Source organism: Apteryx mantelli, chromosome 1, assembly GCF_036417845.1.
Source record: "Apteryx mantelli isolate bAptMan1 chromosome 1, bAptMan1.hap1, whole genome shotgun sequence".
In the NCBI taxonomy this organism is placed as follows: domain Eukaryota; kingdom Metazoa; phylum Chordata; class Aves; order Apterygiformes; family Apterygidae; genus Apteryx; species Apteryx mantelli.
In genome coordinates, this window is record NC_089978.1 from 3,544,977 (window position 1) to 3,570,326 (window position 25,350).

The window sequence follows — 25,350 nt, forward strand, 5'->3', positions numbered from 1 at the left end:
CGCGTGCCGGAGAAGGGGGGCTGCGTCGGGATCGGCGAAGGCCGCTTGGCTCCGCAGTGCAGATGCCGCCCAGAATGGGCCCCGCCGAAAAGCGGGCTGCCAAAACGGTGACAAAACCCCCAGTTCGGGTACCGGGGCCGTGGGCCGGATGCTGCCTGTGCAGCTCGCTGATGCTGGCGGGTCCAGATGCCGGTGCCCATATGCGGAGTCGGCATATGGGAGCTGTCGGGAGGAGCGAAGGATGTCAGTGGTGGACCCTCAATAAAAGATTTGGGTCCGGACTCTAGTCCTTGTGCTATATCCCTGGTTCCCTGCTGGTTCTTCTCCTGCTGGCCAAAATCCCTCGCAGGACTCGCGTTCCCGAGGCCGTTTTGGCAGATGCCAAGGACAGGCAGGGAGAAGGAGAGCCGTGCTGTGACCTTCGCACCGCAGCGGCGATTTCCCTCGTGGGCCAGGAGCCCGGCAGAGGCTGAGCCTCCGTCACGACCGGAGCCGGAGCCGTGGGCCACATCATCGTGGCAGTCAACAGGGCCGAGGTCCTGAGTGCCACCCCGAGGGCACGGACACCACGAAGGAGCGTTGCACATTTTCCGCAGGGGGGAAACTGAGGCAGGGGGGTGTCTGTGCTGCCGGGGACGGTGGTGGAGCCAGACGGGCCCTGCAGCAGAGCTGGGACCGCTGGCACCTTCCCGACTTCCCTGATTTATCTCAAGGGACCGTGCAATGCTCCTGGAGGATGGGGAGCCCCGAGGCCACCCCAGGCTGATGTTCCCAGGATGCAGCCAGCCCTCCCCGCCTCGGTTTTCCTTCTTTTGCTGCCGCAAGGCCGAGGATTTCGCCCGCTGCCGCGGGCCTTGCGGACAAAGGGAGCTCCTTCCCTTGCAGCGCGGCAGCCCTCTCGTGGCTGGCTCTGCGCAGCGGCGGGGAAACGGGGGACAGGACAGCGGCGGAGCCACGGTCCCCAGGGGTGGCCACCTCTTCCCCTCCTCCCTCCGTGCCCGGAAACCTGAGTGACGGCCGTCCCCCTCGTGGGGTTTACAGGATTGAGTGGGATGGTGCAGGGCACCTTCCCCACGAGCCGTCACTTCCCAGCCCTGGTGATCCCAGCTGACAGTGCCTAAACGCCGTGCGGGTCCCCCTGCCACCCTGGGGACACTGCAGGAGCTCATCCCACATCCGTGGCCACCCCGAGCGATGCCCTGAGCTCCCTCGTCCCACGTGGGGACGGATGCACTCAGCGGGCGCAGCGTCGCGCGGGACGTTACGTACGTGCCTCCGGGACATCGCAGCTCCGGCCGAGCGCCGGGAGGGCTCGCTTGGTCCTTGCGGCTTGAGGGTCTCCAGCTGCCCCCCCTCCGGAGAGGAGAGCGCTGGACAGGAATGCTGGGCTGAGCTGTCTTCCTCCAACACGGGTAAGTCAGGAGCTGCTTTGGGGAGAGGAGAGAAATGTGGCCAGGTACCTGCCTACCTCCCCGTCACCGCTGTCCTTGCTGTCCCACCTTGGGGCTGCCAGGCCCGCTCCCAGTTGAATGTCCTTTCGTCACAGCAGTGGATGGGCTCCCTTTGCACCCTGGAGGAATTTCCTGGGGCGCTTCGCTTTGCCGGGCCATATCTGAGCTCTCCGGGGTGAGAGGGGCAGGCAGTTCACCGCCTTTCTGGGCTGCTGCTGGTCTGCGTTTAGGTGGGGATAGAGCTGAGATGACTCCATCCCTTTTTGGCCATAAGTATCAGCCTGGAGGCTTCACTGCCCTTCTGCTCATCTCCGGAGCGGAGAAGAGCCGCGCTGGCCGACTCGGGCTGGGGACGGATGGAGCCAACGGAGGAATCCCACGTTGCTATTTGTGGAAGGGACTGAAATGTTCCCGGCTGCGAAGGCTGTGTTTCGGAGCCCGCTGGCTTAGCCGGGCCACGTCTGGGGTGGGAGAGGGGACATTCCCTCGCCGCTGTAACGCCATCGAGGCCCCGGCTTTGTACCAGGGTGCAGCTTGACCCCGGCTTCGGTTGTCGATGCTGACCCTGAAACGCTGACACAACACATAGTTTCTCCTTAATAGGGCATGGAAAAGGCGATGCACATCAGGGCCAGGCTTTTTGCTAATGCCGTGTCTTTCCCTTTACATGATCCAGAAATACGTCGGCTCAGCCCCTCCGGGGTGAACTCAGCCTGAAAGAAAGAAGATCCTGGGCAGGTATTTCCTGCTCTGTGAAGGCTCATAGCTTGCCCTGTATCGTGGGCCCAAGCAGGAAACCAGCAGGCGGCAGAGGGGTGGATTTTGTTAAGGTCAGGAGGGCCTTTTCTTAAAAAAATGTTTGAGACACCCTGGTTAATAGGCTCCTGGGCTCGGCTTCCTGCACAGAGATGTCTTCAGCTCCTGGCCACCCCGCCAAAATCAGTGTCTGACCATCTGATGTTACCCTGGAGCAAGGACTGCAAATGCAGATGTTGACATCTGGCCAGATGATCCCCACCAACTCGGCACGGTGCTGCTGTGGCCAGGGCTGGGACCGCGGGTTCCCCAAGTGCCACCCCAGCCCTGGCCCCCTTCGTGGGCTGGGAGCGGAGTCTTTCAAGCAGGACATTCCTGCCTGGCCCCGTCCCCGTCCCCATCCCCCTGCCGCAATTCCCTGCCCTCTCCTTGGTGCTCACAGGCAGCCGTTGAGCTGGGCTGGAGCAGGGAAACGAGCAGAGCTTTAAATAACCTCCCTCAAAATACATGTGTGTTTGTGTTGGACTGTTTCTGGGAGCTGGTTCACAGCCGGGCTCCAGAAACAGCGGGATGGGAGGGGGCCGGGGGGAGCAAAGGGCAGGCAGGGGTGAGGGAGGAAAGAGGAGAGCTCCTACAAGCCTCTTTGCCGCCAGGGAAAAAGCAATAGTGACGCCAGACTGGAAGAAAAGGAAACTCTTCCTCGGAGCTGGGAATTCTTCTGCCTCAGCTCATGTCTGAGATGAGCAGGCGCATGTTGATACAGCGTCCCTCAGAGCTGGGATCAAGGTGGGTGGTTACCTCCGGGGTGTCTCAGACCCACATCAGTTCATCGCATTTACAGCCTTGGATAAAATATAGGAGGCAATTTAGGCAGCTTTAGGAAGGGCCCAGCACCTTTGCCATCTAGATGTGGGCTGGCTTGGCCTCGCTGTATCCAGGGGATTTCTAAAGCAGGTGGGGACAGTGATAGTCCAGGTGATGCTGGCAAAGAAGAGCATCCAGGAGTTGACACAGTTCCTAAGCGGGTATCTCTGTCCACTCTACAGAAATCCAGTCAGAGCCCTGAACCCCCAGAACTCCCCAGCTCCATCCCTGGTCAACCCAGCCTGGCCTCAGTCTCAATCCCCAGGGCAGAGACCTGGTGGAAACAAATGGAGCTGTGCCTCCAAATTTTGGCCAAAAGGAAGCCCCTGTTGGGACCAGCATTGCAGGAGGCCAAGGAGAGGAGTTGTAACTGGCACTCGAGGAGCATGGAGATGAAAGGGAAGAGGGGGCCGGGGCCACCAGAGAGACAAGTGGTGTTTTTGCAGCTCAGAAAGGACCAGAGGGAGGGGAAGGAGCCAGATGAAGGCAGGAGAGTCAGGTATGATGTTTGAACACACCAGATGTGAGAAGAAGCTATGTATGGTGATGAAGCCTCCCAGCAAGATGGGACACAAGTCCCTCACCGGCATCTGTCCTTGCAAATGGGACTGCAGGTCCTGGCATCGCCCAGCTGCTCCGGACAGGCTCTCTCTTGCCAGTGTCTCAGCCATCTCTGAAGTCCTGGACAAATAAATCCCTGGGGAAGAAGGGAGGAGGGAGATGAGGAGGGAACAGAAGCCTTTTCCCACTCTGGAGAGCGTCTGACATCTAGTGGCGGAATAGTCCTTTCCCTGGCAAAGAAGAGAGCTGCTTCCTCTAAGCGCTGCTGCCTCCCTGCTCGCCCCCATGGGCCATGCTGGGGGTGGGTGTTTGAAGGTGGGGTGTGTTACCAGCACTGTACTGGTCATACTGGTATTCCCTGCACAGCTCACCTGGCTAGGCCTCAACTAGGCAACAAAACGGTGCCAGGACCATCCCCAGGCACTGAAAGGCCATCGTTCAGGCACTGACATTGTTAACAGGTCCCTGGTGGTGGTGGTGGGGTGGCCCAGGCCACTAGCACCCTTCTGGGCAGGGTTCAGGAGATAGCACAGGCCAAGGACCTTCTCAGTGGTTGTCTGCATGTGGCCACCCTATCCTTGGGAGAGAGCATAAGCAGCTGGAGAAGGGCTGGGCAGTGCCAGACGCCCTGACAACCTTCCCCGGGGTGGATTCAGGGTGGGTGGCTGAGGTCTCACTCCGCTTTTCATCCTCCCTTTGAGGGCTGGTGCCAGCTCCAGAGCAGAGGCTCCACTTGCCGTTCCCGGAGTGACACCATTTGCAGCCCAGTGCATTTACGGGAACCTGGCCTTTACTCATTGACTTTCAGCAGGAAGGACAGAAAATGGAGGCAGTCCGGGAGGTGGCTGCCAGGCAGACCAGCCCTTGCTGCCATGGTGGTGGCAACCTCTGTTGGTGGGGAGACGGGGACTGGTCACTGGTCTACCATCTAATTTCAAACTACCACCACTCCTAACCTGCGATCTGCTGCTGTCACCAACCTACAAACAAGAGAGCAGCCGTACTGGCTCAGAAGAAATTTAGTCCAGAATTTCTGTCTGTGGCCAAAAGCCTGGAGAAAACTGAAACTATAGCAAACGTGTCTGTATCAAACCTAGCTCCCACTGCTCTCATCTAGTTTTCATGAGACAACTGTGAACAGTCAGCTCCTGTCCATCCTTTCTAGGCCTCTGTGGGTTGGTAGATCTCAGCCACATTTTATCTTTCCCAAGCTGATGAGTCCCAGCCTACTCAGCTTTCTTCATACAGAGGTTGTCCCAGACCTGTGAACATCCTTACTGCCCTGCTCTGACCCCCCTTCCCTTTTCTTCTCTACCCTTTTAGAGATGGAGGATCAGACGTGCCCAGTGGTCACAATGTAGGCACACCAGAGATTTACTTACAGAAATGACGATCTCTGATTTCTTCTTTCTTTTTGAAAATTCCTAACATTTGGTTTGTTCTTTTGCCCACCTCTGAGCATTGAGCTGGCACTGTCTATGTAGCCCCCAGTCTCTGTCCTGGTAGTGGTCAGCTCAGAGCCCTTCACTGGACATGTGAACTGGGGAGGAGGTGGGGGGACATTCCCCCAGTGCATTTCTCTGTATATCTTTCTACCAAATTTAATCTGACTTTTGTATTTCCCAGTCATTCAAGACTCAGGTCTTCACAGTCTTCCAACCCGGGAAGCTCGGCAGCACTGGCAAACCAAGGCATCCGCCTGCTCTGTCTGTTTCCAGGTTATGAAGCTGTTGGACACCACATGCCCTGCACAGACCCTGCAGCATCTGTGTAAGGACCTCTCCGAATAGCAAGAATTGCCCAATGCTCCCACGCTCGCCCACAGCCCCTCACTTTCTGTAAAAACCTCTGGTGAGGCCTTTCAAAAGAAGCCTCACAGGGAACCAAACAGACTATTTCCATCCATTTACCCTTATCCACTTCTTTGTTGGCTCCCTTCTGGGAGGTTTGTAAGGCAGGACTTCCCTTTGTTGAATCTTCCCAAACAGACTGTATTTACCCAATAACCTGTAAGTATTCTTATGTACTAATTCTACCCATTATTATCTTTTCTACTAATTTGCCCAGCACAACCAAAGGCCTATAATCTCCTACCTCCCCTGAAGCCTTTTTTAAAAATTGGAGTTGTATTTGCCACTTTCCCTGCCTTTGGCCACCACAGAAGTCTTAAGTGAGAAATCCCATCCTGCCGTTACTAATTGAAACCTGGAGTAAATGCTTTGTCTGCAGAGGTGATGATACTGTCATAAGAGGAAAAAAAAAAAAATCCATGATAGATCTGCCCCTAACCAACGATTAAACTATTTATTTAATCATTTGTTTTGCAGCGAGGCCTAAGGGCCACAACCCCGTTGCTCAAGATGCTGCGAAAACACAGAAAAGATCTACTACCGTTTGAAGAGCTTATAGTTAGCTATAAACCATATTCATAGCTAACTATAAATAGTTGATAGGTATTGTTAAAATTTGCTTAAAGTAGCAAATTACTGGGATGGAAACACAGCATCCTAGAGCAGCAAAGCGCTGCTAGTGCTTCCCTGGAAATACCAGAAAGCTGCTTTATGGGGGGGGGGGGGGGGGGGGGGGCCGGGAACGGCTTTCTTGGGTTTGCATAGGGAAGACACAGCTGTGCCCTGTAGAACAACATATCCTCACAGCCCCGACTCCCATCCCACGCCGGAAGCAGTCTAAAAGGAAACAAATAGTGATTTTTCGCACATTTTTTCCTAGTCTGCAGGCTCACTACGTGCATTTGGCAGCTGCCGTGAGCGTGCAGCCTCCTGATGAACCAGCCTGTTCTTCCCGCGTTGGTTTTTTTCTGCGGATTCTGGGAAAAGATTCATGGACTTCTCGGGATCGAGACGACAGATGTTTCCTTCATCTGCGAATGCTGAAAAACAGCAGAGAGGTTAAAAAAGACAAAATAAGGCCCCGCTGGGAGAGCCAGCTCCAGAGCCCCATCCCGGCCTCCTGCGTTTGGGAGGGCCACGGGGGCGGCCCAAAGCCCCTTCCTGGCCGTTGCTGGCCCTACTGCCTGGCTGGTGTCCCCGGCCTGTAGCTGCACCCTCCTCAGTGCCCTCTTTTGCCCCGAAAAGCGGTGCTGGTCCGGGCGGGCGCTGCCCTCTCGCCTTGGCGCCTCAGGGCACCCTCAGGGCTGGCAGGCACCACGGCCGCGACAGGAGGGCCTCCCGGGTGGGCCCCCCAGCAGCCAGTCGGGGTGAATTATTTCGCTGCCCACCCGCCTGTGCGTTTCTATGGGCCTCGTGGCCATTTTAATGCGGATTCAGGGCGCTCAGCTGGGGGAAAACCCCACCGGGAGCGCCGGGGTTAACCCCCCCCAAGATGGCTGCGCGAGAGGCCGCGGGGAAAACTACGTTTCCCATCGGCCCCGGGCTCCCGCCTCACGTGACCCCTCCGGCCCAATGGGGAGCGGCGGAAGGGACATATAGCCCTCCCGCCAGGGCCCGCTCCCTCCTTTCCGCCGGGCGGCGCGGCTCAAGATGGCGGTGCAGATCTCCAAGAAGCGCAAGGTGAGGGCGGCGGCCCGCTCCTCCGCGGCCGCGGGGCGCCTCCATAACGGCCGCGCCGCGCGGGGGGCGGCCCCGGGCCGCGCCGGGGCGGGGCGGGGCGGCGGCAGCGCCGGGGCGGCGGGAGGATGGCGGCGGATGCGGCCCGGCGGCCCGGCGGGGAACATGGCGGCGGCGGGAGGGGAGGGGGCGCGCGAAGGGAGGGGGGGGGAGGGGAAGGCGGCGGCGGCGGGGGGGGGGCGCTGCTAAAAGCTGATAAACTGGGTTTTTATTTTGTTCGTTGGAAAGGGAGAGGCTGGGGGCGCGGGGTGCAGGGCCCTGGCTAGTTTAGGCAAGGAGGGTCGGGGGTGTAGCGCTGACACGGCCGCGCAGCACGAGTGCGAGGAAGAGCGTGAGGCTCTGGCTGAGGGACGTGACCCCTTATGCGAGTTCATAACCAAAATGCACTAAAATAGAGTTTAGCTGCGATAGCACCGCTCAGCCTGAAATTGTGGCTGCAGCTAGGTGTGGGTCAAGCTGTGGTATTGCTGCTGGAAGTGAATTGCCTCTTGAGAACTTCCAGGGAGATGATCATTTTCCCCCACTGCTGTTTCTGCTCCATGGGATGAGAAGCTGTCGGTCTGCAGGACTGTCCAGCGATGAATTCCTTCCAGCTCCAAAGGTGAAAAAGAAATTGTGTGCAGTCCTTGTGCTTGACTGGGTCCGTTTGTTTTTAGTTTGTCGCCGACGGTATCTTCAAAGCTGAGCTGAACGAGTTTCTGACTCGCGAACTGGCTGAAGATGGATACTCTGGAGTAGAGGTCCGGGTCACTCCAACCAGGACTGAGATTATCATACTTGCTACCAGGTAACTGCAGTGGTCCTGCTGATTTGCAGGTGCTGTGCAAAGTTGTGCATGATGCTGCTTTTTCACAAAAGAGTTTAAAGTAGTCAGTATTATTATAGAAGAGGAAGATACCTGGGAAAGTGATCCTAAAGTGGCCTTCAGTGATATAGCAGTGTTAAACTCCTGCTAGTCATCAGTCTAAACTAGGTTATATGCTCAGTCCTGAAGTTGTTTGGGATGTTTACAGGAGACACTTTCCCAGCTCTGCCTTTTTTCCAGAACTCAGAATGTCCTGGGCGAGAAGGGGCGCCGCATCCGGGAGCTGACGGCTGTTGTGCAGAAGAGGTTTGGCTTCCCTGAGGGAAGCGTTGAGGTAAGACTTTTTCAATAAAACAGTGTTAAGTGAGCTATGCAGTTAGCTTTGTGCACTGTCTGGATGGTGTCAGTTGAAAGGCGGTTTGTTTTGAAGATAACTCGAGGCCTGTTTTACCTGCTCGCACACAGGAGTGTCACATTGAAATAGAGAATGCTTTGGTCTTGGTGGTATTTTGAGTGCTGTCAGTTTGGCTTGTTTTCTCTGCTTTCCCAACCAGGAGGATCAGAGGAGCAGTTAAAACGTTTTTAACCTGTCTGTAAATATTTTAGAAAGAATATTGTCATATCAGTATTGTGGTGGGAAGTCAGTCTACTAGCATTTTTTTTTTCGGTATTTGTACATTACCATTATCCTTATTAAATTCATAATGCTTCTGTCCTTATAAAGAAACTATTTTGGTGCTCAAGGATTTTAAAGATTTTTCTCTATGGTACTGTAATGAATTGGACAGTAAAATGACACAACAGTAATTCCCTGGTGTCTTTTTAATGTTTGAAATTTGGTGCCCTCTCTGGTACTTTCCTCTAAAAACAAATTACTTGAAATGGGGGTGTCTGGTTTGAGGTGGTGCTCATATTTATTCTGCTCAGCCAGTGTTGCTGGGTCATAACGTACTGTGAAGATTGCTGATCATCTCCAGCAAATGTTTACGTGTATGTATGGTACAAATGCGCACATCCTGAGTTGTGGGCTCTAGGAACTCTGTGTAGATGACTTTTGAATACCTACTTGTTGCTTCCTCTTCAGCATCAGAGTCTGGCCTCTTGGAGATGGAAGATTAAATGCACATCGCTCTCCCAGCTCTCCAGTTCTTCTTTTTTTGATTTTTCTGTGTTGGCTAAAGCCAGCTGTTTCATTTTAGGGGACGCTGCATTTGAAGCTCTTGCTGGGTGATTTAAGTAAACTTATCCTGTGTATTGCTGTAAATCTGCATTGCAAGAGCAGTTCTTGGGACCGTCTGGATACTTGTGTCTCTGGGGTTACTTAATGTTTTGGGGCTGTTTGGAAGCAGCAACTCTTGAGACTGCACCAAGCATGTTTTAATGGTCTCCTGACGTTTGATGGAGTGTCATTAGTGTGTCTCTGCTCTGTCAGCGGACCAGAGTTGTTAAAAGAAGCGTTGTGTCTGAGGGTAAAGCTTCATGGAAAGACAAATCGAACTGCATATAAAGGACAGGAGGACAGAGTAGTATGAAGCTCCTGTGATCTGTTAAATTAAAAATATGTTGAAATATAGATCTGTTCCTGAGCTTGCTACTTTTTCTTTGTAGCTCTATGCTGAGAAGGTGGCCACGAGAGGTCTGTGTGCTATCGCTCAGGCAGAGTCCCTGCGGTACAAGCTTCTGGGAGGTTTAGCGGTGCGTCGGTGAGTAGAGCAATGTAAATGTGATGGCACAGCGAGGAATCCTGGGATTCAAATACCATTTTGAAAGAACTCCTTACCAGCGTGTCTTAAGTTTGAAAAGTGAAGCTAATAATAGTACACCTGGAGAGGGCAGTTCATATTTTTGTTACTCTTACCATATGCGAACTTTTTGACTAGTATACAGTTACTTTCAGTAATAATTACTTGATACTTTATTTCAAAAGCAAACTTTTAATTTCATCTACTCTAAAACTTCAAAGTTGTCTGACTGGGGTGGGTAAAGCTTGTATTTACTTCTTTGTGAATAAATGGTGGGTGGGGGAGTGAAACACAATTTCGGGCCTTCCGGCTGAATTCAAGTAACAGGGGCCTTGCTGCTCAGATCCCTTCGGTGATGATAAGATGACGAGTCAGAAGGGGGTGGCTCCTGTTGAGTGGTACCTGCAGTGTCAAGTTCTGTGATGCTGTGTGTGGTTCCTTAGCAGGAGCGTCCTGTCATCATTGAATGATTTAGAGGCATTTGTCTGAGAAGGGATGGTGTGCGAGACTCTTGATGTGGATGGGTTGGTCACCTTCAGCTGCGGAGCTGCTCTTGTCTTGCTGAGAACATGTGCTTGTCACTGTGCCCACAGCCTTACAAGGATCATAAGATGCAGAAATTGTGTTAGGCTGGGTTTGATGGTGCTAAACTGGTGTGAAGACTCTTGCTGCTTTGCATAACATTGACATAGCTTTGGTTGCAGGGGTGTGTGTTTGGGAGGCTTTTACAAACACGTGTTGAAGTGTGGTTGTCTTTGCTTGAAATCTGGTGTAAAATGCTGCTGCAGAGCCATGTGGATTCGGCAGAGATCTGCTGAGTCCGTGGGACTAACCTAGTGGGTGTTGTGCTCTCTCCTGGTAGAGCCTGCTATGGTGTCCTCCGCTTCATCATGGAGAGCGGTGCCAAGGGTTGTGAGGTGGTTGTCTCCGGCAAACTCAGAGGTCAGCGTGCCAAGTCCATGAAGTTCGTGGACGGCTTGATGATCCACAGTGGAGACCCGGTGAATTACTACGTCGACACAGCTGTGCGTCACGTCCTTCTCCGGCAAGGTGAGTGGCTGGGATGCGGACGCCTTTGCAGCGCTGTTGATTTCCTGAAAATCCAGGAAATTGTTGATTGCCAGAAAATCCAAACTGCTGGCATCCTGTACCTGCAGCTTGGAGGTTTTCCTTATTTGGCTGTGAGGTGATAACTCACATTACTTTGATGCGCTGCTGGTCTTGTAGAGTGTTTCAGTTGTTGTGAAAATCTGAAACTCTGAAAATCTGTTGTTTTCTTGAGCTCTTGAGGCTAAACTCTGGCTAGCGGAGTTTGTTCATTCCATCTAAAGCAGACCTTTATTTGCACTTGTGCTATGTGAGTGGGAAATAGAGAAGGGGCCTTGAGCAGGCAACGGGACTTTGTTTAATGATCCCAGGTCATCTGCTTTTCTAGTGGTGGGAATTGAATGTTTCCAATTGAAAACTTGGCTTTAGATTTTCCAAGCACTCTGATTTGTGTCCTGTGGTCTCTGAGGCTCATAGTAACACAACTTACAGGTGGGGAAGCAAATCATATTGACTGGGTTGAAGAGCTGTTGGCAGTTTGGATTTTGGTTTTCTTGGCTCCCGGGGTTGGGCAGGCAGAACGTGGGTGCTACAAGACCCATAAAAAAGCAAGTGTCAGTGACACTTCTCCTCCATAGCTCTACTCAAGTCTTCCCAGCTAAACCAGCTGAGCCTGCTTATGCTTGTCCTTCCCTCTGGTAAAACACAAGAGAAGCGACTTCTGCATCTTAATTGGTATTGGGCTACTTAATTGCAGAACCTTTGATGTAGGTATACTAGCATATACAAAACTATTCTTTGCCATCCCTTCAGTGATGATACGATGACGAGTCAGAAGGGACGTCCTTGCGTGAGCGTAGGCTGGTCGGTGCCATGTTCTGTGGTGCTGCGCTAAGGCTGCCTTGGGCAGGATGTCCTACTCATTGGATGATTTAGAGGCATTTGTCTGAGAAGGGATACAAAGAAACAGTGCTGCTTTCTGGAAGGTGGACTTGTTCATCCCAGAAGGGATAGGGTTCAGAACCAGCATTAGCAGGACTTGCAGACACACAGTTTGTTTTCATCACAGTCCTCCCAGGCTGCAGTTAACTAAGGCAATGCATTGGATAAAGGTAAATACACTAGTGTAAATTCACAGTAACCAGATTTTTAAGCTATAGCACATTTTGTGTTAATCAGCTTGCATCTATTCAGTGTTTTCAGGAGATGTTCTTGAGGCAGAAAACTTATTTTGTAACCTTAGAGCTTGTCACTGCTGAGTGTACACTCGATGTTTTGTGTTGAATGAGCATGTCTGCATTGTCCTATCACTCTTTGCAGGTGTGCTGGGTATCAAAGTAAAGATTATGTTGCCTTGGGACCCAAGTGGAAAGATTGGCCCCAAAAAGCCTCTGCCAGACCACGTCAGCATTGTGGAACCCAAAGAAGAGATTCTGCCCACCACCCCCATTTCAGAGCAGAAAGGTGGCAAACCAGAACAGCCAGCCATGCCTCAGCCAGTTCCCACTGCCTGAGGGGTAAGTGCCTGCAAGCGAGGGGAGTTAACGTGGTGAGGATCCGTGCAGAAAAGGTCATGCCACCACAAAAGCTGTCGGGGTGCTGGGAAGAAAAGTTGAATTCAACTGTTCTCTTCCTCCAGAGATGCTGCACTATGCCAGATGCAGCGGTCAGCTTGGTGGGGTGTAGGGTATTCCAGTGGCCGGAATGAAGGGCACGGTTAAATGGCACGCTGCAAACCAGCTAAGCAGGCCCTTCAGTGAAGATGTGATGATGAGTCTGAAAAGGAATATCCTTGTCCAAGTGCCCTGCTTCATGTTGTGTTCTACAGCATGGATTTGGGGATCTTGGGTAAGAATTTGAGTGACTTAGAGGCGTTTGTCTGAGAAGGGCTCAGTACCTCGGATGTCATTCACATCACACCACCTAGCCCAGCTACTAGTGTGCAGTTGACAGCATAGGGTCAAGTGTATATATTCCTCATGCAGTAAATATGTTGGGACCCAATTTAGGATTGACTCTCAAAGTAATGTGTTGAGCACAATGTATAGGCTTGTTTCATAACTAAATAAACAAGGTTTGAAATCTGGTCTGTCTGAATGAGCTACTTCTAAGACACAAATGGATAGCTTGAAATTCTTTTCATCTGCTCTGAGTTGTCCCCAGTGAAAACATGCGACTTGGTGCTCTTAAGAAGTTTTGTTCACTTTCTCCCATTAGAGCGGCAGGAGATAAGGTCCTAAGGCCTTTGCTTGAGGCAGTTTAAATCCACATCTCTCCCAGAAGACTTTCTTAGCCACTAGTGTAGCCGTCTGGGGTTGTCCTCTGACTGAAGCCAGCATTGTGTGCAACGGGGAGAGTTCAGGAAGTTTGCAGGGCTGCAAATGAAACAAGGGGATCTGATTAGCAAAGCATGCTTCTGTTCGGCAAAATAATGTGATTATTGGCTAAAATGTAAGAATTGGGAGATACTGTTTATTTGAATGCTGGAGCCTGTTTTTCCAGTGTTTTGGATAGGAGAGCGGTCATGGGGAAATGGTTTGCCACCATCTCACTCAGTATTTTGTTTTTTGTTGTAGGGTTTGTACAATCTGCAACCGGAAGCTTGACTGTCCTGAAAACATCTCTTAATAAAATCACAAAAGACAGTGTTTGTGGAGGTGCTTTTTTTGCAAGATGTATTCCAGGAAAGCCTTGCTCCCACCTTTGGTATGGAAGGAATTCCTTTGCATTTCTCCCAGCTTGTTTTACCCTTTTGGAGTGAACTTACCAGATCCTGATCTAAACAGAATGGGGGCAAAATTCTGATTTCTAGGTAGAGCTAGAGCAACAATTTGGTATTTAGGGGGTCATGAATAACACTCCAAAAACTGGAGTCCTCATACCTGTTAGTTATACAGCAGTCCTTCTCCAAATTTTTCCAGAAGGGGGAGCTTTTTTAGCAGTTTCTGAAGCAGTTGCAACTGTTGATATCTTTCTGGCTTAAACCAAAATTGCTATATTCTACTAAATACTACTTTCACCTCTAGACCTCCATTTTCTTCATCGCTGAAAGATATTCAGTATGTAGCTTTCAGGGCTACAGACTGTATGGGAGCATTGTAGCTCCTGTTAGGGAGATGTAACTTTAGTTGGTGGAGATACAGGGTGAGACAAGCTTCTAGACATTTACTGGCACATTATTGAAAAAGAACGTGTGAGCTTTGGATTTCATACCTATCCTAAGCATTGAGCTGCAAGTGTATTTAAGCACTGGAGAAAGCCTTGTCTTCCTTTGAGACTTGAATAGACAGTGCATTAATTTGTCACTGTATTAATAACTGCGGCTTTAATGAGCTGTAGGATAACATGATTAGATCTTGCGGAAGTTGATAATTAGATTACAAGGCTACTAGTGCTATAAAAATGCATAGCTGGTATGCAGGGATATGTTTTCATTCCTGTTGCATTCCTGCCTGAATTGCTCTTGGTGCTCCTCTTGTATCTGCTGTGGACTAGTGTAAAGCGTAGCTGAAGCAGTCAGAATGGGCATTTGGTCAAGATTTAGGCAGAGAATCTTGCTCTCTCAGCTCCTTTCTCTTATGTTTTTTTTCCCAAGTCCAATACAATTATGGAAAGAGACTGTTGTGCACATTTTCCCTGACTTGGAGAAATTCAGAACCCATTTGTTGCATTAACCAAATCTGTTGTATATAAATCTGCAGAATCTGTTCCTTAGCAGCAGCTTTTACAAGCTTCCATTTTCTGGAGTCCTCTCTGAAGGAACCAGGCAGGCAACCTGTGAACTGGAGTTTCCAACTGACTGCGTCAGAAACTGGTCTGTTGAGCAGCCTGTGTGAGCCTCGGCCTTCCTCTTCCCAGCTTCTCTGGCAGGCTTCCTGGAAACCTGGCCTGGCAGGATGCTGGGTTGGGAAGCTGGTTAGGTCTCTGTCAGAAACAGATGTTGCCTTCTCAGAGTTTCAGAGATCTGATTGCTGGTTTCTGTGCACATCTTTCAGTGGAAAGCTTGAAAAATCCCAGCTCTTACATGTTTAAGTGTTAGAGTTACTGATCTCAGTACGAGGGAGCTTTGTCACTTCGTAGGAGCAGGAAATGTGTGAAAGCTGGAAGGCCTGAAGAAAGAGAAGATGAAATTCAGTGACATGCAGTGCAATGCTTTGCACTCAGTATAAGTTCTTACAAGTCTGTACATGCTAGGAGATGATCAGCTCTAAATTTCTCAAAGTGTCTATGCTATTTGACAAAAGTGCATTCACACCGCAAAGCAGCTTGAAGAATCATATTTGTGCACTCTGGTTCACTGTGGTCTCCTTGCTGCTGATGTGACTGTGGGTGCGTGTTGTAAATGACAATCCTCCAGTGAGGGCTGGTTTTCCTGAAGATGGTTCACTTTCTTTCTGGTTTAAAGCCCTCCAAACATGTCCATCTGCCTATTAAATCTCACGGTGCAGATCACTGGTAGGATCAAGAGATGTTAAGTTGCTTGCAAGATCAAGAGCTGTGTAAGTAATTGTGTATAAGAGTATTTTTGTGTCTCTTCTTGCTACATCCAGCGTGTTGGGAGAAGTTACGGATGACATTAAGGATTATCCCATAATGATCAAGGTTTGTATGCGTGAACTGTCTTGCTGAATGTTCCCTGCCTCTCAAGGAAAATGTGGGAGTCTTGTCTGGAGCACTACTCTGTTGGAACAGTGCTCAGGGAAGGGTTTGAAGGTGAGTGTGTTCAGAGGAGGCTTCTTTGGATGACCCCAGGAGGGAAAGTAAACCAGGCTCTTTCAGTTTTGTTGCCTTACCCTGGCAAGATGGAGCTTGGAAAGGGGTATGATAGCTGAGTAAATGAGTGGGTGTAATAGGAGGAGGTATTGGGGTGGGGAGAGATCCCACTCAGAATACCTTCACAACATGCATTGATTGGGGTGTAACACCACTGTGCACTGTTTGAACCAACTGCTAAAACAGAGCTAGAGGACTAGTTTAGTTCCTCATGTCTTGAAGATGCTGTCCTCCCTAGGATAAAAAAAACCATGAGTGTTTAAAACAAAATTGCTTATGGGGAGGGCTCAGGAGCTAATGGGAGGTCTGAACTGGCTTTTAACTCATCTGCAATAATGCGATTCCAGGTTGATGGTGTTCCTAGGCTGCCATGGTGGTTCTGGAGATGGCTGCTGGTTTTTTTTTGCAATGAAAGGTCATGATCTGGCAAACGCCATGTGTGTGTTTCAGTTTGTGAAGAGCTCCACACAGATGTGTGCACCTGCCTGTCCGAGACGAGTGCTAGTCCAGTGCACAGGGGAAAGGGGAGATATGTGTAGCATTAATTGTGCTTGTGACTGAGTACCAGAAGGTAGCATGATTGAATGGACAGCAGGTTAATTCCAGCAATAGAAGGACACAAGTCAGCAGGGTCTGGTCTTGCTGGATTCTCCAAGATCTGACTGCATGCCCACAGCCATGGTGCAGGTTCTTGCAGTCCTTTTCTGTCATCTGTCTCCCTCCGCTGGATCCCAGCCAGAGAAGCTTTGGGTTGTAGGATCAGGAAGGCTAATCCCTGTGGCTAACAGCTCAGTTTTATTCCTGCTCTGCCATACTTTCTTTTTAACCAGGCCATTTGCTCACAGTTAAATATCAGAGCAGGGGAGGGCACTGAGTCCTCTTATCTGTGGAGCATTAAGATGTCAGATACTTAAAAGTTTCAAGAGAAAAATGTAAAAATTGAGTATTTGAAAAGCAGAGCTGCTAATAGTGTTTCTTGCCCATGACACAGATATCATGGAAATTAATGTGATGTTGTGTATTAAGTGTAGTTCTGATCTATAAATAGCAGATTAAGGAAGGTATGTTGGATTTAAAGATAGTAGGGAATTTACCTAAGCTCTTTTAAGAGAATACTTGTTCTACCCAAACCCTACAGGTGACTGCGACTGCCAGAGGTTCATTGAAAAAGTTTTATTGCAAAATAACACAATTGTCATTGTGTGGTACAAGAACAGACAATAAAAGCCATCAGACACCTGCATCCACATGATGCAAATTATTCACAATATCCCACACTGTGTTCTTGCCCTGCCCTCCCCTTCTCCCCCGTTCTCCATAACGTGCTACAGCATGTGGGTTTCAGTGCGCTGATTCACCGGGTAATGTCTAGCATACACACAGAGTTTTAGGCTTCCTGTGCATTTGGGTACTACATCCCTGTGGATTCCCCCTCCCCCCCCCCCAACACATTGGGGAAAGCGCTTTGGAGAATGGGAAGAGACTAAGGGCAGAACTTTCCTTCCTGCTGGCCTGTTATGTGAATTAGGGCACGTACGCCTTTCTGCAGTTGTGTAGCCTTGCATACCTGCAGAAGACGTGGTCAGGTCAAACTTGGGGGGCACACGTTGCTGTGGTTTTGGATCTGTGAAATGAGGCCTAATAAGAGACTTAACTGTTAATAAATAAGTGGAAATAGTCCCATGTATGGTCTGAAACAGTGCAGTATTGGGCTTATATAGCAACCTGACAGCAAATAAGTATTGACAGGGAACCATAAACGCAAAAACAGTGCAGTCACTGTCCTTGCTGGTTCCAAACAACTGGCATTTAGATTACGGTATGCAGATTTTCCTCTCGTTTTAATAATCTTGTTATTACTTGCTTTGCAATGTCTCTGAGTGTGTGGCAAGGTTTGTTTTTCAGTGTGCCCTTATCAAGGTCAGCCAATGAGGAGCTAAAGTATCAGAGAAAAGAGAGGAGCTGCAAAAAAGGGTCATTAGGAAGTCAGGCAATGGTAGCTCTAAAGCTTTGTAATTAAACAAAGTGGAAGTGAGAGCTGGTCCACTTTCCTCTGACATGCCAGCAGGAATCTCTTAGGCTTCTACAGGAGCTAATGGGTACCAGCCCTGGTAGTAATTGGGAGAACCTTCACAGTGTAAACTCTTTCCCAGCCATATGAGCTGATGCAAAAGCACCAGGAGAAGTGAAGTTCCTCTGTTTGCTTGGCAAAAAGATGCTTAACTACAGATGTTAGCCCAAGAGCCCCCTCATGGTCCCTAGAGAGGTGGAGCACAGACACTCATGGTAATTTCTCTCAGTCTTGCAAGAGTGTTAGAGGGACCTCAGGTGCATCTTTCACTCCCTAGGAGCCTATTTGCTCTTCGGCCTCTGCTGACACCCTGACCCCCCCAAACCACTTTTCTGTGGAGTGTTTGCTGCAGAGCAAAGCTGCACCCGTCTTTGCAATGTCCCTCTAGCTGAGGAGCTGATGGCTTTTGCTTGGGCTGAAGCATCTAACAATCATCCAGAGCAGAGTAAGGCAGGACAGAAGGGCATGACTGCATGCAATCTCAGTTCTCAGGTGAAAGAAGAGGGAAGCATACTCCTGCCTTCACTACAAGCAAGGAACAACTTCAGCAAAGCGACGAGAGCAGCTCCAGTGCAGTGCCCCATGGCACCAAAAGGGAGAAAAATGGCAGAGCTAAACGTGCGGAAGCATTTCAGTTGGAAGGGTGGAGGGCTTGCGCCTTTGCAGGGCTGCTAGCAGCTGCAAGGTACTTAGCAGGAGGCTTAATTCTAGTGCAGGGAGGAACCAAGCATTGGCCTGAACATCTCAGCTGAAGATGCCAATAGTTTAGACAGTGCATGCCAGCTCCCTTCCGCTCCTGGTGACCCTCTTGTGCCAGACTCCCCTGTTCCTCTCTGGAGGTGGGTTTGTGCAATAGAGTATTTTGGGGTGAGGTAAAGTGTATGCTGGTTTCTCATTAAAATGCACCCTGGTCTGAATAGCACCCATAGTTCAAGAAGGATACAAAATAGTGTTTCCCCTTTTTCAAATCCCTCACTAAAAACACAAACCAAACCAATCTCTGGAAAAACCCCAACTACAACTCGTCACGCATCTTGTCGCCTTTGGGCCTCACGAGCCTGCCGATGAAGAGAATGGAGTTGGTTTTATTGTCCTTGATCATGAAGATAAAGGGGTGGTCAGCGTAGAAGAGCTTGGGGTTCCTCATCTCCTCTCGGCCATAGATGTCAGCATCGTAGGGGTTCCCTTCTGTGTCCCATTCGAGAGCAGCAGCATGGAAGACATTGGACAGGTAAAGGTCTTTCTTGCCAGAGATCTTCGACAGGTCAGCCTTGGTTTTGTCAATGGCTTCTGTCAGGCCCAGGTCAGCCAAGTGTTTCTAGAAGGAGAAAGAGGTCAGCAACCCTCCCAGAGATGACTGCAATCCTTTCCATCCATGGTCAGGATAGCCCTGGAGGAAGAGACTGCCTGGCACAGGCAGCACCTTGCTAGCTTATCTCCCACCCCCAAGAACTGCAAGGCCTAATTGCTCTCTTCAGAGACCACCTTTACCTGAAGATCGTGGCTGACTTCCAGAATGACTTTAGGCAATGAGATGGCTACTGATCTCTTCTTCATTTTGCTAGACCAGGTCTTCAGCTGCTCCTTGTTCAACAATTTCTCAACCCTCTCCAGTGGCTCCACGTGGTTTGGCATGATAAAGATCATGCTGGAGAGTTTGTGAGCAAGTGGCATCTCTACCACCTGGAGCTTCTCTGTCTCATCATCATAGTAGTTGTAGAGACCTTGAGAAGTCAGAAACGGAGACAGGAAATGGTGAGATACAGGGCACAGGTAAAGCTACCCACAATGCTGTTGTGAATTCACCCTGGGCCTTCCCTGACTGGCGATGGAATAACGCCTCAATACCATGTTGGGAACTGGCCTGGCACCAGCAGAGTTGGCAACACCTCAACACTGCTGCTCTCACTTGTGTGATGAACTAGGACCTCTTCCTAGCAGCCAAGTGCCCGATAGTAATGGATTCTCTCCACTCACTGAGAGCTCAAATCAACAGAATAAGCACACCTTGCCTTGTTTTCCCTCACTCAATGCAGATGAACCAAAACATGGAAGCAATTAGTGGAAAACTGGGTAACAGAGTAGAAGTGAGTGTAATCCCAACTGGTCTTGGCATGGGGCAGCAGGTTTGCAACTTACCTGTGCGATGCATCATGGGAACTCCCACAGTGTAGGAACGGGTCACCATGAAGCCACGGTTGTCCACCATCTTATGATGGAACTTCTCATCCCAGTGAGCTACAGGAGAGAGAAATTCAGCTCATAAGAATGGGAATGGATGGTAGTTTTGCGCAGTTTTTAACGACTTGCTCTGAACAGAGCTGGCCTTAGTGGACCCAGGATTTGTGTACATTCCCATTTGGGATGCTATGTATGGACTCAAGCTGGGACTTGGGTCACTTGTGTCAATAACTGAAGGTAGAACTTACGTTTGAAGAACATGGCATTGACAATGAGGGCCCCATCAGTTTTCTCCACGTCTTTGGTGACCTCTGGGAGCTTCCCATCTGTGGTCTGGGCTGCCCACTCATTGATGGATTTCAGGGCACTCCTCTTGTCCCGGAAGTTGATCTTGGAGTGCTCGTAGTTGTAGTGCTTCTTGCTGTTCTTCACAAAGTCATCAGCGAAGTTGATGGAGGCTGGGCCGTATAAGCGGTTCCCGATCTTCCAGGTGACATTGCGGGCTGTGCTGTTGCTGACCTCGTTCAGGAGCTCTGACAATCCGCTGTGCACGTAGTCGTCGTTCAGTTTGTCCGCGCTGAGCACTGCCTTGGCTTGGGAGGCTGTTGTCGCCTTGCCCCCGAGGGACACGAGGCCAAGGGAAGAGGCCACAACCACGGGGGACAGCAGGATGTTCTCCATGCTCTTGTCTTTCGCCATGGCATGGTAGAGGTTGAAGGCCAGCGTTGTGCTGCGTTCGGCCAACGTTGTTGCCTTGTCGCTCAGCTTCCTGTTCTCTGAGGGCACGGCTGCAGCGAGGCTGCAGAGAGCGAGCGCCAGAATAATCCGCATGGTTTTGGCAGCACCCAACGCCTCTGGGGACCTGCTGTGCAAGAAATGTCCACGGTTAGCATGACCCAGACCTTTCCTGGACCATTCACACATCCCACGGGCTCTTCCAGTGAAACCCACTCCTAGGCTCCAGTGACAGAGAGCCAGAGCAGCTGCATCAACGCTTCACTTGCGGTCCCAGCATCCCAACTCTGCACTGGGTTTTCCCCTGAGCAAGAATTAATGTGCCAGAAGTCCAGGCTGCACTCTGACATGCCGGGTCTCTGCATTTTGAATGAAAGCTTCCCTTTTAAACAGGTTTTAATGTATTGCTTTGCATTCGTTTACATTAAAGGACTTGGGGAGGGCCCAGGGAATAGGAGCAAGAGATCTTTCTGTCTCCAGAGTAGCAGGTCAAACCTTTGCCCTGGTCAGGAAAAGCTAAAAGTAGGATGTTTCTGCTATCCAAGGGCCACGTAACCCAGTGCTGCCTGTCGATGCCAGGGCTGCCGTGGTCAGGGTACAGCAGAGATCATTCCTCTCTGAAGACTCCAGCTCAGTACCCGAGTGCTCAGCTTTCTAGGCACTAGATGGAGCACATGAGCTCCCACCAAGCTTGGTCAGAGGGGTCCCTTGGGAAGATCTGACTCTGGTCAGCTCTGTCAGGAAGGTACTGGGAAAAAAGGAGATGGCGAACCCCTCCTCTCCCCCAGCAAAGCCCCTTTCCAACACATACGTGCACCGGGTAGATGCATCTCGTCACAACCTAAGCGTGCCTGTCCCCAATGAGGGCTCTCAGATGCTGTAGGGATTTTAGATATCTCTTCAGACTAGTTCTGAAGCCATGCCTGAAAACTCTTCAGGGAGCCTGTGGGTCTCAAGGGTGAACATCTACTCCAAGCGAGTTGTTCGGACTCCTCTACTGAGCGGGCAGCAAAAAATACATCCAAAAGGCAGCTCATCCCTCCTGCCTCCAAGGCTATAACCGGTCCCTGAACCCTCCCTCCTGACTTCACACTGCTCACAGCAAAGCTTCCTGACGGCAGATTGCTGGGATTTAAACTCCACCTCTGCGCCCCAAACTAGCTCTTTCTGCAGCAGGCAGCATCACGCCCAAGGCTACGATGGCGTTACGTTCCTCGGCCGCGTCCTCCCACCTTGCTCGGGGCCCTGTTCGTTGCATGCAGGGACAAGAACGGCTGCAACGGCGGCTTCAGGGTTAAAGCAAACAGAGCAGGAAGCGAAGGGCCCCCTGGGATGACGCATGGAAGGAAACACGCATGCACATAGCCTGGAGCAAAGCAAGGAGTGCGCAGTTGCACCAGGGACCCGCTGCCCGAGTTGGAATCATGTAGCCTCAGAAAGGGAGGTAGTTTGTATCCTGCGATCCTTTGGGGGGATACGTCTTCCGCTGGAGGGAAGGCTACCCAGGAGAAAGACTTGTGCAACGGGCTCAAAATTGTCCTTGACGCACTTCAAGGTGCGGAGAGCATTGGGTGCGGCAAGCATTTAAAATCTGAGCTTTTTGTGTTTTTTTTTTTTTTTTTGCTTTTCTCTCCTTTTATTTCTAAAGATACCTTGAAACTGTTTCATAGTGAGGTCAACGTTTGCCTTTTTCATTCTGAAAGAAAACAGATACATGGAGTAGTTCTCTTGCGAGCAATGCGCGGCCCGCACCGCTCGCATCCTCCGTTTAAAAAAAAAAAGTTCATTACTTCACAGATTGATAAGAAATTTGGCCCGGCACCTCGGGCTGCTGTGCGTGACGTGGCCCGCGGCGGCGGGACGGAGAAATTTTGCCCATCCTTGGCCGGAGGGCGAGATTATTGCTGAATTCGTAACCCAGGGTGGAAACGGGGCCGGGCGCCACGCCGGGAACGCGCAGTCGATGACATCCTCCGCTGCTGCCGCCTCTGCGAGGCCCGGCCCCGCGTGGGGACGCCCCGTGCCAGCGTGGCAGCCCGCGGAGCTGCTGGGGGACCCTCGCTCCCGGCGGGATCAGCGCTGCCGTCGCCCGCGCCCCTTCGAGGACGGCGTTTCTCCCGTCGCGGAGCTAAAACCCGCCGGCCGGAGTCATGCAAGCAAAGGCCATTTCCATGTCAGCAGAGGAGCAGGGTTAGTCAGTCCGGTTGCAGAGAGGATTTAGGGGGAGTTTTCCCTCCTGGGGGGGCTCCCAGGCTGGGGCAGGAGCAGGGGCTGGCGGCTCACGCCGCTCCGCAACCCCTTGGACCGAGTCGGTGTTTCCCTTCTCCCTCTTTTTCCTTTCTTCGCCCCTCGGAAAACAAAAATCTCTCGAGGGTGCAAACGCAGGGTGCAGCTTTAGCTGCGAGCATCTCTAGCAAGCTTGGAAAAAAGGGGGGGGGATATTTTCGGGTCTTTCTTTTGGCAGAAGAGGGGGGAAAAAAGGAGGTGGCTTATGGGGCAGCCTCACCCCCCCCCTCCATGCACAACCCCCCCCCCCCCCGGCTCCCCTGACCTGCGGGGCCAGCGGGGAACACGCAGGACCCCGAAATACCCCCGGGGCTGCTGCGAGCCCCGGCGCCCGCGGACCCCCCCTTACCTGGATGGGGACCGGGATCGGGATCGGGGTGCTGCCTTGCTCCGCTTCCCTGTGCACCTCGCGGTCCCGCGGAGGGGGTATATAAGGGACCGCGGCGAAACTTCTGGAAAGTTGGGAAAAAACCTCGCAAAAAAAAAAGCCTGGGGAGGGAGAGGAAGGGGAGGATCCGACCAGTCTCTCCGAGCTTCCCACCAATGGCAGGGAGCGCCCGGCCCCCGTTGCTGCAAGGCGAAGGGGGGTCCGGGGTGTGTGTGTGGGGGGTGCGTGGTCCCTCCTTCTCCAGGCACGGCTGGAGCTTCCCCTCTGCCTGCCCTGAGCGGGGCCTTGCGGCAAGGACGGGGGAGCGGGATGGATTTGGGGCTCCCCCAAGCCAAGCGGGTGGCTTTGCCCTTTTGCGGCGCTCCGGCCCGTCTTTTTTTTTTTTTGCACCTCCTCGGGGGTGATTTTTTGCTTCTCCCGGGTGGGATTTCCCCCCCCCCCCCCCCCCATGAAGTGCTGCAAAGGGCTCTTGGCCCCACGGGCCGGCTGCAAGCGGAGCAGGCGCAGGCCAGGGTTGCCACCGGCAGGCTGGTCTGAGCCATCCAAAACGCCCCCTGCTCGGTGACACCCATGGGAAGCTGCATTCGGCTCTGCGGCGACCGGAGGGCCAAGTTAGGGGCAGCCGGAGAGCTTCCGTATCTCGCTGTATCCCACAGCGATATATCCATCCATCCGTGTCCCCACGTGCACTAAAACCCCCTCAGTGGTTGCAATATTGTAGGCACCACCCGGAGATTTAAGCACCAAACTCGGAGATGGTGACCACGTTAGCAGGGGTGTGCTGCATCCTTGTGCTGTTTAGCTGAGGTCTATGTCTTCCTTTGCTTCCGATCTCCACGAAATTTCCTTCCATCCTCTCCCCCCCCGCCCCGAATATTGTTTTTGGCTCCACGAATTTGTTACTTCCCTCGAAAAACAGGGGTCTCAGCACGTACCTCTTGTTGCTATAGTAGAAAATAGCATCCAGCTTCGAATATTCTGCCCTCAAACTTGGGTCATCATCTTGCAAGCGCCTTGTACTAGGATCATCTCATCTTTCCACCATCCAACCCCCCACAGCACCAATTCTAGCATCGAAAAGCGACATCTTTCTGCTCTCTGAGCCATTCAGATGAGGCCATGTGAGCAGATCCTCAGCACCTCAGAGGGAGGTCTTTGAGCCCCCCCGTACCAAATTTTCCATCAGCTGCTATAAACCAGCTCCCCGGAGCTGCAACAGCAAAACAAAACGTGCGTCTCGGCGATCGCTTCGCTCACAGCGTGGTTTCCAGCAGCGTGACCTTGATAACAGCCGTAGCAGATAACGGCAGGTTTGTCCCGGCCAGCCGGGCGTTTGCTCCTGGCTGTGAGAAAGAGCCTCTCCTTCATCCCTTCCCGATACCCCGTGTTATGGCTGAATTGATCCATGCGCTGTAAAATGCACAAAAGCTGTTACGGGTGCAAAGTGCCAAGGGGGTCTCAATCGGTGGGCGACCTCGTGGGTGCCAAACGTGAAGTCGTTTCTGCAGCCTGAAGGCTCCTGGCTTTGGGTGACCTTTTTTTTTTTTCCTTTTCCAGGGTGACTGCGCAGAGAAGGAAGGGCCTGAACGAAACATTTCCGGCTGTCGTCTTCCCTGGGCATTTTGCACCCAAGCAGGTACTTTACACTGCGGTCTTTAAGGATGTTAACGTGCCTAAATGGTCCTGAAGGCCTCATGATGGTGATGTTCAGAGCTCAGCCTACTTCTTGGAGGGATTCACTAGGAGGTGCCTAGGATTTGAGACATCTTGAGCATCACGTTGTTGCATACTCGAGGGTATATCGGGAGCAATTTTCTTGCCTTCAGTGAGGCTTTGCATCTACATAAATGAGCAAAATTTGCCCCCAAGTGTTTTTTTATAGCAGTATTTGCTAGTCTTTATTACTACTTTGCCATGGAGGGGGGAAAAAAATTAATTTGCTGATTGCAGACAGCCAATACGCTCCAGCTTGGTGATGTTCTTGCTCCTGGTCTTGGTGCAGGGCAGGCGCGATGCTGCTTACCTGTGCCAGCAGCGTGTGTGCCACTGAGAAACGGGAAAAGCTCCTTTAAACTCCCAGTGGCAGCCAGTGTGCTCTGCCAA

General features: G+C 51.4%; 2 protein-coding genes and 3 non-coding genes across 7 annotated transcripts; 4 read left to right on the forward strand and 1 right to left on the reverse strand.

Annotated features, from left to right (window-relative positions):
• The first annotated feature begins 7,085 nt into the window (after positions 1–7,085).
• RPS3 (ribosomal protein S3) lies at positions 7,086–13,458 on the forward strand. Its single transcript, XM_013943067.2, has 7 exons — positions 7,086–7,162; positions 7,876–8,006; positions 8,265–8,358; positions 9,633–9,727; positions 10,629–10,816; positions 12,134–12,330; positions 13,390–13,458. Exons 1-6 carry the CDS (start codon positions 7,133–7,135, stop codon positions 12,325–12,327), a joined length of 732 nt encoding a protein of 243 aa, XP_013798521.1. The 5' UTR covers positions 7,086–7,132; the 3' UTR covers positions 12,328–12,330; positions 13,390–13,458.
• LOC136991191 (small nucleolar RNA SNORD15) lies at positions 10,114–10,260 on the forward strand. Its single transcript, XR_010883235.1, has one exon. It is a non-coding gene; the product is annotated as a small nucleolar RNA SNORD15 (small nucleolar RNA).
• On the forward strand, positions 11,621–11,768 carry LOC136991190 (small nucleolar RNA SNORD15). The gene has a single exon (XR_010883234.1). It is a non-coding gene; the product is annotated as a small nucleolar RNA SNORD15 (small nucleolar RNA).
• Positions 12,565–12,701, forward strand: LOC136991192 (small nucleolar RNA SNORD15). Its single transcript, XR_010883236.1, has one exon. It is a non-coding gene; the product is annotated as a small nucleolar RNA SNORD15 (small nucleolar RNA).
• A 3,286-nt stretch (positions 13,459–16,744) lies between the features above and the next one.
• Positions 16,745–23,330, reverse strand: SERPINH1 (serpin family H member 1). Of its 3 annotated transcripts, none has more exons than XM_067309238.1 (5): positions 23,209–23,330; positions 20,087–20,700; positions 19,797–19,895; positions 19,149–19,381; positions 16,745–18,975 (listed from the first exon to the last, which is right to left on the reverse strand). In XM_067309238.1, the coding sequence occupies exons 2-5, from the start codon at positions 20,667–20,669 to the stop codon at positions 18,673–18,675; spliced, it is 1,218 nt and encodes a 405-aa protein (XP_067165339.1). In that variant the 5' UTR covers positions 20,670–20,700; positions 23,209–23,330; the 3' UTR covers positions 16,745–18,672. The 3 variants fall into 3 exon arrangements, with proteins under 3 accessions (XP_067165339.1, XP_067165257.1, XP_067165419.1); XM_067309156.1 differs by having other exon boundaries at positions 20,087–20,703; XM_067309318.1 differs by lacking the exon at positions 23,209–23,330 and adding an exon at positions 22,226–22,269 and having other exon boundaries at positions 20,087–20,703.
• Between the last annotated feature and the right edge of the window lie 2,020 nt (positions 23,331–25,350).